At 27.2% G+C, this 18,633-nt stretch overlaps 1 protein-coding gene across 2 annotated transcripts in view; it reads right to left on the minus strand.

Annotated features, from left to right (window-relative positions):
• Positions 1–282: 282 nt before the first annotated feature.
• Positions 283–18,633, minus strand: part of LOC129969315 (uncharacterized) — a 220,650-nt gene continuing 202,299 nt past the window's right edge. The window contains exons 4-5 of one of the 2 annotated variants that reach the window (XM_056083832.1): positions 4,152–4,236; positions 283–484 (exon numbers count right to left, since the gene is read on the minus strand). In XM_056083832.1, the coding sequence (XP_055939807.1) occupies positions 454–484; positions 4,152–4,236 (116 nt within the window). In that variant the 3' untranslated portion in view covers positions 283–453. Of the gene's footprint in view, positions 485–4,150; positions 4,237–18,633 lie in introns of those variants that run through there. The other variant, XM_056083833.1, reaches the window with a different exon arrangement.

Consider the following 18,633-nt stretch of genomic DNA (forward strand, 5'->3'; position numbering starts at 1 on the left):
AAGATTCAACTTATCCAATATTTTTATTTGAATTTTTTGATGTGATTTTTTTTAAAGTTCTCTATACATTATGGATGATGTCTTGTTCTGTAGTAACGACAAAAATCAAAGTTTACTGCAAATTTTGACAAAATTAGATTCTAAGATCTATTTTAAAGTAATATAGCTATTTATTAAAATTTTACAGTTTCTTTTATTGCTTGAATATTAATTTTGACTGCACTATGTTGACAAAAATGAATCAACCCTTTTTTTTTGATAAATTTTTATTTTACATCCAAACAACAACACACAAATATTTACAAATAGAGATATACCAACAATGACAGCAGCATACCATGAAAGCACGATTGCGTATTTTATGAGACGCAGGAAGATACAAGATGATGATGCAGCGTAGCTAAGGAAAACAGTGATCCATTGAAGCCACAAGAAAATCGTCCCGTTCTCAATTCACAATTCATAAATCAAAAAGTAAATTTTCCTGTAACATTTAAGGTGAAAGAAGAAATATGAACAAATAAATAATGAATTTCACATGATTACAATATGACAGATATAGTATTTTTATATTATTACTGATGATTGTGCATTGAATATCGGTTGTGAATATAAGCCTAATTTTAATAATCAGTCTTTTTTAATGATGAGCTTTTTCTATTCAATTTCTTTATTAACTAAGATTATGCATTTATAACATATATCATTAATATTATTAACAAAATATAACATTGTTAAAATTCTAAAAGTAAATATAATTTTATATATCTACAACATTAATAAATTACATTAACTACAACATAAATAAATTTAAACTTTCATAACATTACAAAATTGTTATTAATTTTTTAATTAATGTAATTTATTGTAATTATTTTCTTTTTTATGATCAGTTGTACAAATAATTGCATTAAAATCTGAGATGGTTAATCTCCTCTCTTATATGTATATTCAGTTGCTTAGTTCTGTTACAAAATTAAAAGATCCACACATTTAAAAATTAATAAGTCATTTTTCTATGTCATATTTTACACCGTTCGATTTTGATACTTCTTTCAGTTTGAATCGATTTTATTCTAAACCATCCATGATAGCTGTAATTAAAGATTTATAAAAAAAACATGTTTGCTTATATTTGCATTGTATTTTAAAGAAAAACTTTTAAACATTGAAATTATATTCTTTAACATCTCGCTACATTCGCATTTTCATAATAAATATTAAAAATAAATATGCATTCAAATTGAAAAAAAAATATTCACTGTTCATTATATTCTAACGAGATATGAAATTCAGCATTTCGTTTTACCTTAGTTAAGCAGCCCTTAACTTGCAATTCAGTTATGCTAATATGCTGGAAAAAAATCTCGAGATTTGAAATGAAAGTAATATATAATACAAAGTTATAAATTATACATTTTTTGTGCCCCTTTTTCCATTGTATTTAACAAAACGCTTCAATTAATAATTAATGGAGTTGAAATATATTATTAGAAATGCTCGGAATATGGCCTCCTGAGTTGTCAAAAGAAAGAGGATATAAAAAAACAATATAATAGATATATATTTCTAGCAGAACGTTAATCGAGCATGAAAGTGTTTAAGCAGTCGTCAGTTGAGTAATTGTTATGGAATGTCTATGGAAAGGGATTTTACTATCTTCCAAATTATCTCATAAGTTTCTATTATCTTGCAAGAACAGATTTTGGATTGCCAAAAAATTGAAAAATTTCCATTTTATGGTATCGATTTTAATTCCATACAATTTTTGTCTCTACTTTTGATAATTATTTAAAAATATTTTGATACACAATCTACAATTATATATTTAATAACATAATGAAACTCAAACTCAGATATCAAAACAATCAATCGCATGCTTTTGAAAGTGTCCAAATTAATTTTTTTAAATGGTTTCTTTGGATATTACTCCAGGATTTTCTTTTTCTTTTTAATTTCGTAGTATATAATATTTTTAATATCACTCGCAATAATTGTAGTGATTCACTTTTTTTCAATCCCTTCAAATAACAAGGGAATTTTCTGTTAAAAAAAATGCTTTCCATATCAATAGTTTAATGGTCTGAAAAGGTCAATAATCTGGGCAGATATGTTGGTTGCCAAAAGTTTTGTTTTGCTAGTTTTATTAAAACTTTCATTTTCCGATTAAATATCACTTATAAACTACTCAATCATGTTACGTAAAAATTATTTGGCATTATTACACTGAACGTTAATGAAACAAATCTGGAAATAATGATCCGTATGGAAAGATCCTTTTTTTTCACAGAATAAAAAAGAATTATGTAATAATTTCGCAACAATCCTTTCTTTCCCTACAAATTATTTCTTCTGTAAGAAGAAATTGTTTCGAAACAAACATACGAATTACTTTTGGAAATGAAGTTTTAAAACATCAACAGAAATAGTTTTAACTATAACTAGTTTCATAGAAATATATTAAACCCATTTATTCGTGAATGGAACTTTAGGCCTCATGTGTCCGTGACACACCATCAGAGTTCCATTAGCAGACTAAATCCAACGATTTAGCGGAGATCGTTTTCTCTGTGTGCTATATAAATCAGAGTTAATAAACTTTTAGAGAAAAAAATATAACAAATATTTTTAGCTGAGACTTTAAAAGCTTATACTGACAAGAATTCAATTTTAAATGTTTGTTTTAAATACTTACATTAAACTTATTGAATAATGTTTATTTATTCGAACAGAAATAATTTGATATTCAACAGTACGCTCTTAATATTACACAAATACATCTAAGATTAATTTATAACGAAAATATAACCGCTTCACATAGATAAGAAAATATATCTATGGCAGTTTTAAATTTTCTGTAATAATGCGTGATTTGATTGAATTGGTGCGTTATGGTGCATGGTATTATGGTGCAAGGATCATTCTTTTCTAGGTTATGCCCTTGTATTGTAAGGGGCAGCCTTTAACCCATTCACTGCCATTTACGAGTTATCTCGTAGGAAACTGCTGTAAAATTTAGTATTTAAAGGATAAAATCAAAGATTTTAAGGGAAAAAAATTAAGATTAATTAAGGATAAAATTAAGGATGTAAATTTCTTTGATAGTGAATGGTTTAAAAAACATATTTATTGAAATATTCTATTTCATATCATGGTTTATTAGCATAATGATATTTATTATTATAATGAATTAGTATAATTAAAACCTAGTCGTAAGAAAAATAAGGCAATTACTTTTTTTTTCATTTAAAACAAATCAAATAGCAAAAAACAATAACTTTTAAGATTATAAAAAATTAAGGACAAATAACTTCACGGAGAATATCTTTTAAAATGATACAATAAGAATGAAAGCAGCGGATGATTTGGAAAATATTGTATGGACTTTCTATTAAAATTTTCAGGAATTATATTAGACATTGTCAGGCCGGTTCCTCATACAACAAACGCATATGCATGAACCAAATGTAGCTGATTCTTAATCCAATAAGAATTATTTCAAAGATTTGTTGTATAATTCTTACTCGATTAAGAATAAGACGAACTGGACTCAGGTATTCGTTGTTTGAGAAACGACTTCTCGATGCAATGTAATTGCAAGACGATTGATTGTAATAAAGTAATTGTAAGATGGTTGATTTTATTAATGTACTTGTAAGACTGTTGATTGTACTAATGTAATTGTAAGATGCTTGATTGTACTAATGTAATTGCAAGATGGTTGATTGTACTAATGTAATTGTAAGATGGTTGATTGCACTTATGTAATTGCAAAATGGTTGATTGTAATAATGTAATTGTAAGATAGTTGATTGTAAATTGATTTAAAAATCACTTAAGATGGATTGAATTAACTTTCAAAGTTATTAAAAGTTTTGTAATTAAACATATAAATAACCTAGGGTATACTCTGCTTTGGGCAGCTTAACTTTTTAGAGATTACGAAAGTCCATTTTAGTCCAAATATAATTATATAGTTTATTTTCATACGTTTGGAAATATTGAGGATCATTCACCGGTTTCACAAATGCCAGCCATTTTTAAATAAACGCACATTTAAGAAGATCTTTATTAAATCATATTTATTATCTAAAGATATCTATGATTATCTAAAAATATTTATCTAAATTATGATTGAAAAAAGTATTTACCTATGTAAAATGCACAGTGCCGTTGAAATAAATAATATAAAATGTAGATTTCGGGAAACTTGATGGTCTTCACTATTCATCACATCTGTGAAAAAGAAAACATATATTTCAGAATCAATTTTTTTTAAAAATATATAAACATTAAGAACCACTTATTTAAAATATCTCTACATTCTATACTAAGGAGATAGCAATGCTATTTAGATAGTGAAAAATGAATAAAAGTCTGAAATATCAACTAAAAAAACCAAAATTGAATTTTTTATGTGTTGCTTTTCAAAACATTTCTTTAGGGAATAATTCCTTTGGCAAACTTTATATACTTTCTTCGAACATCCTCATGCAGAATATTGAATGAGATATATTTAGTTATTCTAGATTGAATAATCAGCATATGTATTCTAAAACTCTAATATAAACTTTTCCTTTAGAATTACATCCAAATGAATGGATATCAAGTTATTCAGAATCCTATATTACGCCCATTTTCAATCATTTCAATACCTTTATGTCTTTATTTTTTGCGTTTTGTTTATTTTCAATAATTTATCACTCATCTGAAAAATAATCCAGGCAAATATAATGTTTTACAAATGTCTCCTTTGAGTTGCAGGCAATCCATTAATAGCAAGTAATATAAAGCGATTTTAATTTTCTATTATATATGGATGAATGAATAAAATTATTTTTCAAATGAATTATTTAGTACCTTCAAATGTTGGAATAATATATTACAAATTGGTTTCCAGTGATCATAAAGTAGAAAATAAGCCACTATATTAAAATTGACCTCTATGCTTTTTCTTAAACATTAAAATGAATCTTTGTATAGAATTACAGCTCTTTAGTTGAATTGGGTGTGTTTTGCAGTGAAATATATGTTGGCAGCAGGAATTAAATTGAATAAATATTAGAATAAATACATTATTTATGAGTTATTTGTCAAAAAGATATAATTAAGTCATATATCAACTAAAAAACAATTATATTCTGGAGAATACATCTGTTGCCTTCTGAATTTATATAATGAGTCACTCAACAAAATTAAATTCATTCATACAATTAGTAATATTGTTAGGATTTTGAGTTAACTTTTACTTACTTAGGCTTAGTTAATTTTACTTAATTATTAATAGTTAAATAATATTAACGATAAAATAACAATAAAAAATTTAAACAACCTAAAGCCATCAAATAAACTAAAAAGGATCACTGTCAAAAATCCTGTTGTATGCCTTTATGCATTTCTATAATTATGCGCATTATTTTTCTTTACATATTTATATACGTAGCAATATTCAGCATAGTTAAACAATAAAAACACTAGTAACATTTTAAAATTTCGAGTTCGCCTTGACTTACTTAATGTTAGGCTAATATTACATGGAGATTAATTATTATGTAAAATGAACTCAAAAAATTGAACGGAATTTAAAACAATGAATTATGGACTATTTGTAAAATAACAATTAATTTTGGAAAAAGGGAACAATCAGATTTTTTTTTTAATTTTACGCCCAAACATCTTCATCTGGAAATATGAATATTGGACTTGGTTCCTTACTACTTAACAGCACGCAAACCATTTTCTGAAAAACAAAAAGTTCACAGAAAACATAAAGTATTTCAAAAAATATTTTAAATAACGACCAATTCCCTTTTGCATTTAAAAATATGCTTTTTTCTCTGAAATTCCCTTTGACTTAAAACTTAAGCAAAAACAAATGAAAAAAAAACCATTTTCCAACCAAAAAGAATCAATGACTATATTATACATCATAATACCTTCTCATTCGCGTTTTACAGAAGTTCCAAAGTTCCGACATAATCAAATATTAAACGCTACCTCTTTTCATAATTTCAAAGACATATCGACGTATATTTGTGCTTTAAAATGATGAATTACGTTCTTTTTCTCTAAGGGGTGGAGGTTCTAGGCTTTTCTCCAAGAGCAAAATTGCTTTTCTCGAAAATTATTGACAAAAATAGGCGGCGTTAAAATCACTCTACTTCCCTCCCCCCTACCCCTTCAAAGCATCGATTACCGATGGGGTGTCTGTAAAAGCACCCAGGGAGTTGCCGTGGCCACTGGAAATATTTATTTTAATATTTTTTATCGTTTGCTTCTTTTGACGTGTTATTTCCGTCTCGTACAGAAAAGAGAAATAATAATGGCCCTTATGCTGTTGCTTTCGCGTTGAAAATATAATTCACGGAGTCAAGAAAATCGACCGTTGTATCGCGTTTTACCCGGAACCCTCGACGATAAAAGTGCGGTGGATGTATTGATTCTGGGTTGTAGTATCTGTATTGATAGCTCTCATCATACTGTTGCGAGAAAACGAAAATTTAGAGAGCGAAGCTAAGTAGTATTTATAGTCGTTTCAGACGTAGTTAGCATCGGTGAAAATAAATAATCGTGGCCTGCAAAATGCTTATTTGAATCCAAAATTATCTGATCAGTATTTTTTTTTTTAGAATGGAGACTGGGAGATAAGTATTATGAGCTCTTGGTTTAGATTTATTAAGGAATGCAGTTTAAATTTATTGCAGATAAATCTTTACTGTAACAGATAAGATAAAAACACACCGCTCCAAGATTCTACACGTAGATTTTTATCGCATCTGCTTTTGGTTAATTTTTAGAGTATGGGGGCAGCAATGGAGTTTTCAAATATAATTTTAACATGGAGGTTATGAGTGTAAAATAGTTAATTCTTATTATCCACAGTCAAATCATTGACATTCATTACGATTCCATATTCCTTTTCAATTACAATAAAAGTGTTCCTTATCACAAACAATATATCAAGCTGATACTCACGGCTTGGCAACATTTGACGGAAGAATAAAATTCTCTACATGATGATTATAGAACATATAGATGAGTTCTCAGCAGGTAGGTAACTCCTAATTGCTTAATGACAATAAACGATTGATATCATGTGGCAGAAATCACCGACAATCGAAACTTGGGGAATATCGAAATGACAATCATCGTGTCAGCAAGAGGAATTAAAATTAAATCGGAATTTTCATGACCGACAATGTGTAATTTTCTCATGGTAGTTATGTTCCGTAATGGAAATCGACACCATAATTTTAAAGAACCTACCCTGACAGTGATGATTTTTGACAAATTTTGTGGCCATTTGGCGACGAATTGGGCGATTCTGGAGACTAAAATGAAGGACTGAATGTTCGAGAATCTTTGTGGTAACTTCATTATTATTCGATTTCCGCGTTCTTGTTTCTAGGATATTCGATACTTTATTAGGGTAGCTACAAATTACGGGGGCACACAGACGAGAGGGAGTCTGACACTCAGTAGTAGTGTTCAGTTTGGCTGAGTTTAAGCGAGTAGTTGAGTATTCTTTCCTAGTCGTTCTTTTGAGTAGCTTGATAATTAGTTGATTCTTGTGTGTTATTGATTTCTGCAAGTATTGTTTTGTGTGTGTTTCATCTGAGAATTATTACCTCTGTTTCAGAGTTAGGAGTTGTATAAAACAACATTATAATTTACTGAGCATATTGGACTTTTTCACTTTATCACCAATCAGACGGGTATTTCCAGTAACAATATGAACATCTTTGTGGTAGAAAACTGTTCGTGATAGAGAACAGGGCGTTTTTCTCTCTGTTTGATAAATGCGATTGCAAAGATTACCTGAAGGCAACTGTTTCATAAAACTATAAAAGATTAAATCAATTTATGCGTAATTTCTTAACGTATAGATTAATAGAGCATTGAATATGAGTTTAAGAAAATTGTATACATGAAAAATAAATGTTTTTCTGGAACATAAATTATTTAAAACTTGCACTTATAAGCTTTTACTTAATTTAATAAGTCTCTCAAATGGAGTGTTTCATGAAAGAACAGTTTTCAACAACTTGTTAACTTCAAAACTGAAAGAGCGTCTTGAATGAATACACTCTTCAAAGTTTATTAAATATTTGTGAGAAATAAGTATTATTTTTGCTCATAATTAATTAGTATACCATTTTCACAAAAAATGCAAAACTATGCCAAAAAAGATACTTCGTACAAATTTCTAAACATTAATCTCAAAGTATTTATACATTGAGCTTAATCTAAACATGATATGATAGATAATTTCAAAGTCATTAGATTTAGGCACAGATTTTGAAAAGTAACATGCTCTAAAATACGATATGATGAACAATAAATGATTAATGAAACAATAAATGATTTTTATTGTTTGAGTAAATTAATGAGCTAGGTACAAACAGAATGCCTAAATTTCTGCACAGTTTCCTAATATTTTAATCATATATAATAAAATACTGCCTTTTTATGCTCTGTAGATTTTATGTTCCAGAATTAATTGTCGGTAAATGTTCATTTTAAATATCAACATGTGTGTAACTTTGTCTAAATGACTTCTTTAGAAAAACGTTTTTTTTTTTATGTCAAAGTTTCATGGACATATAATATTTTAGAAGATTAAGATCATTCTGCTCATTGAAATCGAATTCTTTTTCTATCTAGAATTTTATGCATCCAGTTTTGTATTACAGAAAATGGCAGCAGTATTTAAAACGTGGCGCATTATAACAAACAGTTTTCATTTCTTAGTTCTAAAGTTAAAACTTAATTGTTAATGAACTACTGTAAATGTATAAACAAAGAGAACAACATTTCAAATATTTTACAATAAACGTATTTTTGTGGAAATCTACTCAACATGAAAAGCTAAGTCCAAACTTAACGCCTTCATCACCAATAATATGAAAAATGTAAGGATTAAATATTAGTTCCAACCAATGAATAAAAATATTGTTTTGTTTCAGCAATAAAATATATTGCTGTAAAATACGCTTACAAACTGATTAAAACTAGAAAAAATGTTAAGAAGAATTGAAAACATTGAAATAATAACTCTTTGAATCTGAAAAGGATAATATAAATTTTGTGCTGCTTATTGTCATAAAACACCACAGAAAAAAACCCCTAAATTTTGATTTTTTTTAATTAATAAAAATTTTAAAAATATATACCGAAAGTTTACTTTTTCAAATTCCAAAGTATATATGTCCTAGGTTTTATAGTTCTTGAATATATTATCTACCTCTAAACTACCAACAAAAATACTCACGTGTAAATTGCTTTATTAGTAGTAAAGAACCATGATAAAATACAATTTAAAAATAGGTTTTGATTTCTCCAATTAAAACTGACCGAGATATGAATCTTTGAATATCAGAATTTTATCCATAGAGAAACATTTCAATGACACTTGTTGAGGAATTTGACAATCTGTGTCATGCGATTAATCAAATTGACTATTAATTATCTTTAAATAATGAAATCGCAAGATTTAAAACTTAGCGTGTTTTTATCACAAAGAAGATAAATGTTATTCGTTTAAAGGACTAGAGTGCCAGGAATATTCCCCTAAATGTGACTAAAATGATGCGAAGAATGTATGAAAATGTAGATATTGTTTAAACATCGTAATTTTTTCTGCCAATTTGTTGGCAACATAAAATATAATTCTTAAGGTAATTTAACTCATTTTCCTAGTTGGAGTAAATTACAATAATTTATGCCGAAATTAGTTAAATGGTCACTTTTAAGTTGGCACTCTATGTATTATGTAAATATTTATATAAACAAAAGTATAAAAAAGTTTCCAAAGGGCGTTCTATATCCTTTTCACTATCCAGTTCAAGGAATGTAACTATGCGAGATTTTAGAAAATTGTTTCGAATCCCCATGTTCTAACATAAATTTTTCTTTCAAAAATAAGTTTATGAGCTGCACATTTTTCTGAAAAAACAGATTAATAAAAGTACGCTATGTAATAATAAGCCATTATGAATCTGCGTATCGTTTAAATTAACTACATTTTGTAATAACCCAAGAATATCACCTTAATTACTTTATATTATTCACAATAATTACTTACTTAACAAAGTTGTAAAGAGATTATATTACCTCATTAAAACTCTTGACAAGCTCATTAATTTCACAAAATATTACGTGTAATATGTTATCAAGTGTTATAGACAACTTATTTCATAATGGTTAATAAAGTTTGTCACATTGTTATGGAATTTTAATTATCTAATAGTGAATAAAATAATGTATAAAATAATACATAATGCATAAAATACATAAAAATATTGCATTGTTATATTTAAAATGTTATGAGGGTATCATTGCTAATTAGAATATTAACTTAGAAGCAATAGAAGTTCTAGAAAAAAATGAAGGCAATTTGATATAAATAATTGTAGCCCAAATATTTTACCAGCACTGACCTGATAAGGATTAAATAATCAAAATGTTACAAAAAAGTTCATTAAAGAGAGTTTGAAGAAAATTAATGCTTTTAGAATTATTTATATTTATTATTTTATATAATACTAACAGTCTTTAATAATCAGATGGTTCATTTATTTTATTACCGATGTTTAGTTTCTGATAAATCTTGATTGATGAGCTAGCTTGATGATTTTGATTACTACAACAAAGTACTTTTAAGCATAAATTTGTAACAACTATTAAAGTCATGTTATTTCAATAGCTTTATATCTGTTCTATTTACTGCATTCTAATAGAACCAACTTTCTTAACAACATAATCATATTAAAAACGCATCTTCAACTTCATCAATCTTCCATATTTCGGGGAATTATAAATCATCTATATTTCCCTCTTAAAGTACGCAGAAATTAAACAGAATCTTTATTCCTTAGTTTCCAACAAAAAAAGAAAATAACATGATTAAGTGTTTGATAGAGGAATTTGAAAAAAGTTTAAATTCAATTCAATGGTCATATCTTTTGCCAAAACTGAAAAAAAATGTTTGAAGACCACTAAAGACAAACTGCACAAATATTGAATTTATATGATTAATATGATAATTTTTAAATTGTAAATTGCTATAAAATTTAAATATTTTCACCATTACTTACAGATGTCTTTTAGCAGTGAAATGTCAAGATCAGTTAAATTTTTCATTTATTTAAATTTTAACTAAAATTTTAGAAAAATAATTTGAAATTGCACATTTCCTCGCTCCGAAATATATTTGTACCAAATTTATATCAGTCGGTCTGTCTTATAAAGTACTAATGTACATAAATAATTTTGGTTATTGTTAGTAGAGATAAATATGCAGCAAATATTAACATGAATATGATTATAATTTCAGGGATTGTATATAAATGACTTTAATTATATATATATTCTTGATATAAATTGCATTTCATCATTCGTGAGTGTAAAAGAAAAACAAAAGAAAACAATACATTTTAACTAATATTAATATTTCTGACACAAATTAATCATTAATATCTGATTGAATTATGTCTGAAATTTATTTGTTTTTTAAATCATTGTGTATTAATTTTTTATTTAAGAATACCGAAATGAAAATTGGCAAATATTTTGTAAGGATTCCCAAAATTAAGCTATGAAATTCTAATTTGAAAATTATATTAATTATATAATATAATGTAAAATTGTATCAATTATATAAAATTATATGAAATTATGCTAATTACATAAAATTGTATTAAATTATGTTATTTATATAAAATCATATTAATTATAACAGTTAAATTTGTCTACAAACATCTTGCAGTGAATAACGTACTGCTACCTAGAAACTTGATTGAAGTTTTATACCTAGTATTTTTTTTAATTCGTTACTTCAAATAAAATGACCTGCTCTGCAAAATTATTTAATTTATTTCATCAAAATGTTAGATATCTTTCAAATATAATATTTTTTTAAGTTTATCACAGATACTTATTTATTAAGTGAGAATAAATAAATGATATAGAAAATAAACACATTTCAGTCTGAATAAACATTTATTTACTTTTCTCGACAATTGTGACAAAATAATGCATTCAAAGTTTTTGTAAGCGGAAATTAGTTTCCTGGTCCTTTTCTTCCTTCTATGTTTTGCTTGCTTCAGCGAAAACCCAGATAGAATGGATAGAATACACAAAACTGCGAAAACAACATTTTCAGCACTTTTATCAGAGCAATGCAGAGTTCTTCATTTACGGACAATTCTTTCGGGAGAGAGCTTGAAAAATCCATCATTTGTCATCCTGTCATCGCTGGTGCGTTATATAATTCCACCTCCGACGCATCTGCGGGTTCTCAGAAGTAGTAGACAAATTACTGATTCTTTTTTTTAATCTTTTGTCTGCACTGAATTACAAAAAAAGTATTTTTTTTTTTAGATAAGAACAATTGTTAATTGATTCTGCATGTAAACTAAGACTATATTCATTCTCCTTCAATCTTTGCTTGTTATAAACTATTTGAATATTTAATAAAACATATTTTATAAGGAAGAAATAAAATGGAATATTCAACGCATGGCCTTAAGAAATAAAATGTAAGTAAATGTAACAAATGTTCCTTTAATAAAAGAAATAAAATGGGGTATTCAACACATAGTCTAAACTTTTGAGTTTTCATATGAAGCAATTTCTCTCTTTTTACTCCCTCCTATATAAAGAGAAAGTATTGTGATTATCAAAATATTCATCTTTGAAATTTTGACAAATCTTATTATTTTATACTTTCCAGAATTCAAAAAACAAAATTTTTCATTCACGCCCCTCTCTGTGCCTGTGAACACGATTTTACTAAAACGCATTGAGCTGGATGCATGAAATTGGATATGTGATCGTAACAAAAAAATTGTTAACCACAATAAAATGTTGGGCAATTTCGTATAAAAATCAAAATATATACTCGGTGTATAAATATAATACCGTCCATATTTATTAAAGGCATTAGTGGCCCTGTTTACCTGTAAATAAATCGTGAAAGTTACATTTGAAAAATTTGAAAACAACATTTAAGAATTAGAGAATGACTTCTACTTAATATTTTTATATGATCGTTTAAACATACAGAGTTTGGTGCCAAGTAAACATAATTTACGCAAAGTGTGTTATATTATTTCAGTTTAAAGAAAGTGCTGCAGAAATACAGCGTTTATGTTGTATATTTATGGTGATCATGTCCCTCAAAATACAACTTGAAAAGAGGGATTTCGGAGATCTATAAATAAAGATTTCAATATACATGACAGTATAAGCATCAGTTAATCAATTTGAGTGAAACGTTGAAGAGGGAGCTTCAATAAAGTAGGAAATACATGATTCACTTAATTTCCCATACATAGAACATATTGATCCCATCAATGATATGTGCTGTTACCTATCATATTCACAAGATATAGATCCTTCAGATTACTATTTGTTTCCTTAAATGTAGAGTGTCTTTTCTGAAGAAATGTTCAATTTTCATGCAAATATCAAAGCTTATCTCGGTAATTGTATAGTATTTAACAATCAAGTTCTTTTTTCTTCGCAGCATTCGTTTGTTGCCCGAAACATAGACAAATTTTGTACTTTCTGGGAGAAATATTGTCAATATATCATCTTTAATTTTTATTCCAAGCGTCTTTTTTAACTTAAAAAAGGTTGGAATCATATTTAAATATTAAAATTCGAATTTTAAACAACATTAAAGCTATTTTGAGAAACATATAACTTTAAACTGACATATAACTTTAATCTATGAGGGATATATATGTACCTGTTTATGCTTGTGCATATGAATACCTTTAAATATAAAAAAAAATGAAAGTGCTTTCTGGATGAAATTTAATATATAGATTTATCATCGAAAATGGAATCATATATTAAATATTTGATCATATCTGTGAAAGGCATGACTGCTTGTTGGTCTATATATTCCTTGAATGTGAATGTGTGCGTATATGCATCTGAAATCCGGTAAGATATATTAAATTTTAAACACAGTCTTGTGGCCAAAGTGGTAAATCAATGTCAAATTTATAAGAATCAAAATGAAAAATAATCCCAAATGCACACTTGATCTTTATCATTCAGTTATAAAAAAGTAAAGTTGCTACGATGCATTGCTTATATATTTCGTGTTTATGAATGTGTATAGGCATGAACTCAAAACCAAAACGACGGAGATATGTAAAATCTTATGTACTGTTTTGTGATGGAAATGGTACATGCATATCAAATTTATGCCATTCAATAGAAAAAGAAAATTATATCAAATGAATACTTGATATTCATCTTTCAATTTTAAAAAAGAAAATTCAGTACAATATTTATCTACACTTGGAAATTGAATAGGGGAGAGCCCTTCCATTTTCTGGATATATTTTGCGTACGTGATTTCATACTTGTATGAAAATCAAAACCGGAAAGTTAGAGATAAATAAAAATTGATATTTAATCTTGTGTTCAAATATATATATATATATATATATATGTATCACATTTCATTTAATCGATAGAATAGAAACTATCCCAGATATGTACTTGGAAATTTATCAGTCATTCATAAAAATGAAGATTTTCTACAATGTAAAAATGGAAAACTTACTACAATGCTTCTCTTGAAAATCGAGCAGAGTAGGTCACTTCCAAATTGATGGTATTTCCAAGATTTTCGAAGAGGTTCCGAATCGTTCCTTACCCTTTGTGATATGTTCAGTAGATGCAGAGAAGAATAGATTGGGACCAAAAACAAAGTACTTTTTGCCCAAATATAAGAGAAAACGTTTGTAAGATGTTGTAAACGTTTATTACGATGAAAACGTTTCTGCAAGTTCAGAACGATTATTGCAACACTTATATAAATACATTCTGTATTTGTACAGAATTGTGTACAACATTCTTGAAATAATATGCAGGATTTGGAAGGAATTTATCATTAATTTATATTATAAATTTAAGTTTGCAAATAAATTTATTTCGATTGAAAATTTTGGCTGAAAATTAATGAGTTATTTTTAAAGTGACTCTCGTATTGTATCAAAACGGAACTTTGATGCAATACGAGGAAATGCTACTAAAGTAAGTATGCATGTAAAATATTAAAAGAAAGTGCAGAATTTAAACATTCCTTCTCAGTCAAGATGTATTTAAAATCGTTCTTTTTGAGTACAGTTTACCAGTTCGTAAATTCTCAAATATTGTAATAAAATAATAATTTTATATTTGCATGAAATAATATACGTAAATAATTAAAAGTATAATATCTTTGTAGGTTAGAGCCTGGTGAGGTTTGTACCTTAAAGGAAACTTTATTAATCTCATTTTAATAAAACATGAGGTATTCCAATGTTTATATATATATATATATATATATATATATATATATATATATATATATATATATATATATACATTTGCCTAGAAAATCCAATATTTCTTTTTTTCTTTTTAATTTATTTGGTCTGTTAAATACAAAATGTAAAGAGAAATTTAAAATGATTTTTATGTGAAGGTTTGTGTTTAATGATTTGAAAGAAACAGAAGATGTCAGAACAGAATCCGAGGCTACAATGGCAGCTCTTAACCTTCTTTTGAAACTATTCATTAGCCTGAAAAACTTGAACTCCTAGTTAATTCTTTAATTTAGGAATGTGATTTAAATGATTTGACTCCAAGCTGCGTTCGAGTTGAATAGGCAAGGACGTTAATCAGTCACAAAAGACAATTTTGATCAAAGAATCGATGAAATGAACCCAGAATCCCAGGCAACCAGCTGGTCGCCCAGCATTCTAAAATTGCGATTTTGTGGATGAATGTTTAGGCATTCCTCCTCGATATTTTTTCCTAGAAAGGAAACTCAAAGAATGTCCAGAATAAGGAGGAATGTTAAAAGAGCGTTACAACCGGTTTCAAATCACAGGTAACAACATTATTTAAAGGCAAGATCAGATATCTAATCTGCAGATAAGAAGAAAAAGGCCCGAATATTCACGACGATCATGTCAAAATATCATGAATTTGGATGGCATTTCGTAATAAATGTTTTTTTTTTATCTTCTTCGTTTGTCTTTTTTTCATGATTCATCCGCAATTAAGAAAAAAATGTCTATCGTATACAATTACAATACCTTCTCTTCACTTGTGTTCAAAACAATAATTTATATTTATTTCATTTTATTACAATCTAAAATAATATGACTATATCACATATAATTCTACAGTAATGAAAATGAAAATCCATTGAATTAATGTCTAATCAAAATAGATTGAATCATTTGAGTTAAATAATAATGCAAATAAAAAAAGATCATGATTACTTATTTTCATTAATTTAATTTTCTATTATTTATGTCCACTGCTAATGCGAGTCAAGAAAATTAAAATTCGCGTTCCATAAAATTTCGTAATCGTGCGATTCAATATTTCTTACTTTCTGTTGGCAGCTCTCAAATTACAAATGAAACAAAACAAAATATAGAATAAAATATTGAAACAAAATATAGATTCAAATTTAACATGTCATTAAATATGATGATTGCCTTCTAATTACAACATTATAAGAAAATGATTGTTGATTTAATTTTAAGATACTTTAATATGTATCTTTGCATTAAAGTGTATCAAAAGAATAATTGTGAGCTGAAATATCAATAAAACAAAGGCTTCTTAACATTAATCTCTATTTATACCAATATTAAAAGAAAACGTGAGTGTATGTTTGCTTAAAATGGCGTGGTAGTGTTTACAGAGCAGACCATAGGCCAGATTTTTAAAAATATTCTATTCTAATTTTTAGCAATATCCTACGTATATTCTTTCCTTGAATTTCAAACCATTTTCATTGTTTCTTTAACACTCTGATCGCGTGGTTTTCTACGTTGTGTATACCAAAAATGAAGTAGTTAATTTAATATATGTGTAGTTTGTTAAATGGATAATGTGACAATACTATGAATTTTATAAAATTCTTAAACCACACATTTACTTTATTAATAACACCACATATCATGAGACCAATCTCCATTAGAAAGTTTGAAATACACAATGAGCGGAGCATATGTAAGACAATTAGTATAAGTGACATCTCTTTAATGTCTGATAATTTCACTCTATTATGGATATGAAATTATATTTAACCCTTCAAAGGGCCATGTTTTTCTAGTCATATTATGTTAAAATATTTTTAGGCTTGAAATTAGAGTAAGAAAAGGGATTCATTTAGCTTATTGGATAAATTTAATTTGATTAATTAATTAATTTGGTTCATTAATAATTAAGTAACAAATCAAGACACATCATTTTGTCTGAGATAAAGAACTAAAGCATCTAAATTTCTGTCTTTCTAAAAAAAATCAGAACTTATGCCAACCTACATAATTTCATACAAAGATTGATAAGTTTTGCGGGAAGCATACTTCCTACGGTCATAGAAAGAGTTAAACGATTTGACTGAAATTAAACGTAGTAAAATCACTTGGGAACTAACCGGTTGCCAAAGGTAGGTAGTACATAAATAAATATAACAAATATAAAGTTTTTATTATAATGCAATTTTAATATCTGTCCTAATTTCACATTTAAAAATTCTTTATTTAGGATATTATGATTGTCAATTCATGCATAAAATATTAAATTGAAATTAGATACAAGCAATATTTTGTCAAACCTTCTGACCATGATAGTTAAAAATGATAGTTAATGAATGAAAATGATAGTTAAAATAATAAACTCGTAGTAGTTTATTGTGGTTTAGTACTATACATTTATTACATTATCTTGTCAAAATACCAGGGATATTTTCAAAATTTTGCGAATAGCTAAAAATAAACTTCATCGCTTTCATTATTTAACTCCACTGATCTGGATTTTCTTGTTCATTGTATATTACAGTGAACTCATTTTAAAACATACATTATTCCTTTTTTCCCTCCTTTTTTTTTATTTTTACAGGAGCCTCCCAACATACAATGCTATTTCAGAACATCCGTTCGGATTCTTTTTATTCCCCTTTTCCTGACTCACACAATGTGCATCTTTTTTTTCTTCCAATGCGAGATTCTTCGGGATTGTGAACCGGATCGCCTCCATTGTGCTCTCATAGACGGAAATTAATCTCTCCCCCAGACATTGGCCGCTGTTGACACTTTTAAAAGCCCTAGTCTTTTCGCCGAATAAGGATAAAAACGAGAAGTGCATTGAAAGAAGTTATTTTTTATTAGAAGTTGTATTATTATTTTTGTCTGGAGGTTTTCGGAAGATCTTTCTATGGGTAGCGGAGAAACCTTTTAGCCAGAAAAAAAAAATCAATTAAATTGGAAGTTCTGATCTTTTTTATAGTTAGTTCGAGTTTCAAAAAGAACGTCCCATTCATTTTGGTATGGATTATCAAATGAATTTGGTATTTGTGATAGAACAGAAAAAGAAATAATCTTTAAAGTTTGCCAAGTTTAGATTTTATTTTTTCCTTTTAAAGTTTTTCCTAACTAACTTTTAAAAGAAAGAAGCTTATACTGTTTGGATTAGATTAATTAATTTGATTAATAGAAGAGCGAAAGTACGAAAACTTATAAGTCAGCTAAGCAAAGTATTTTCAGTTCATTAATTTGCAGGCAGAGAATTCTATATAAATATAAGGAAAACTACTTGGAAAATATA

Source organism: Argiope bruennichi, chromosome 5 (genome assembly GCF_947563725.1).
Source record: "Argiope bruennichi chromosome 5, qqArgBrue1.1, whole genome shotgun sequence".
NCBI lineage: Eukaryota > Metazoa > Arthropoda > Arachnida > Araneae > Araneidae > Argiope > Argiope bruennichi.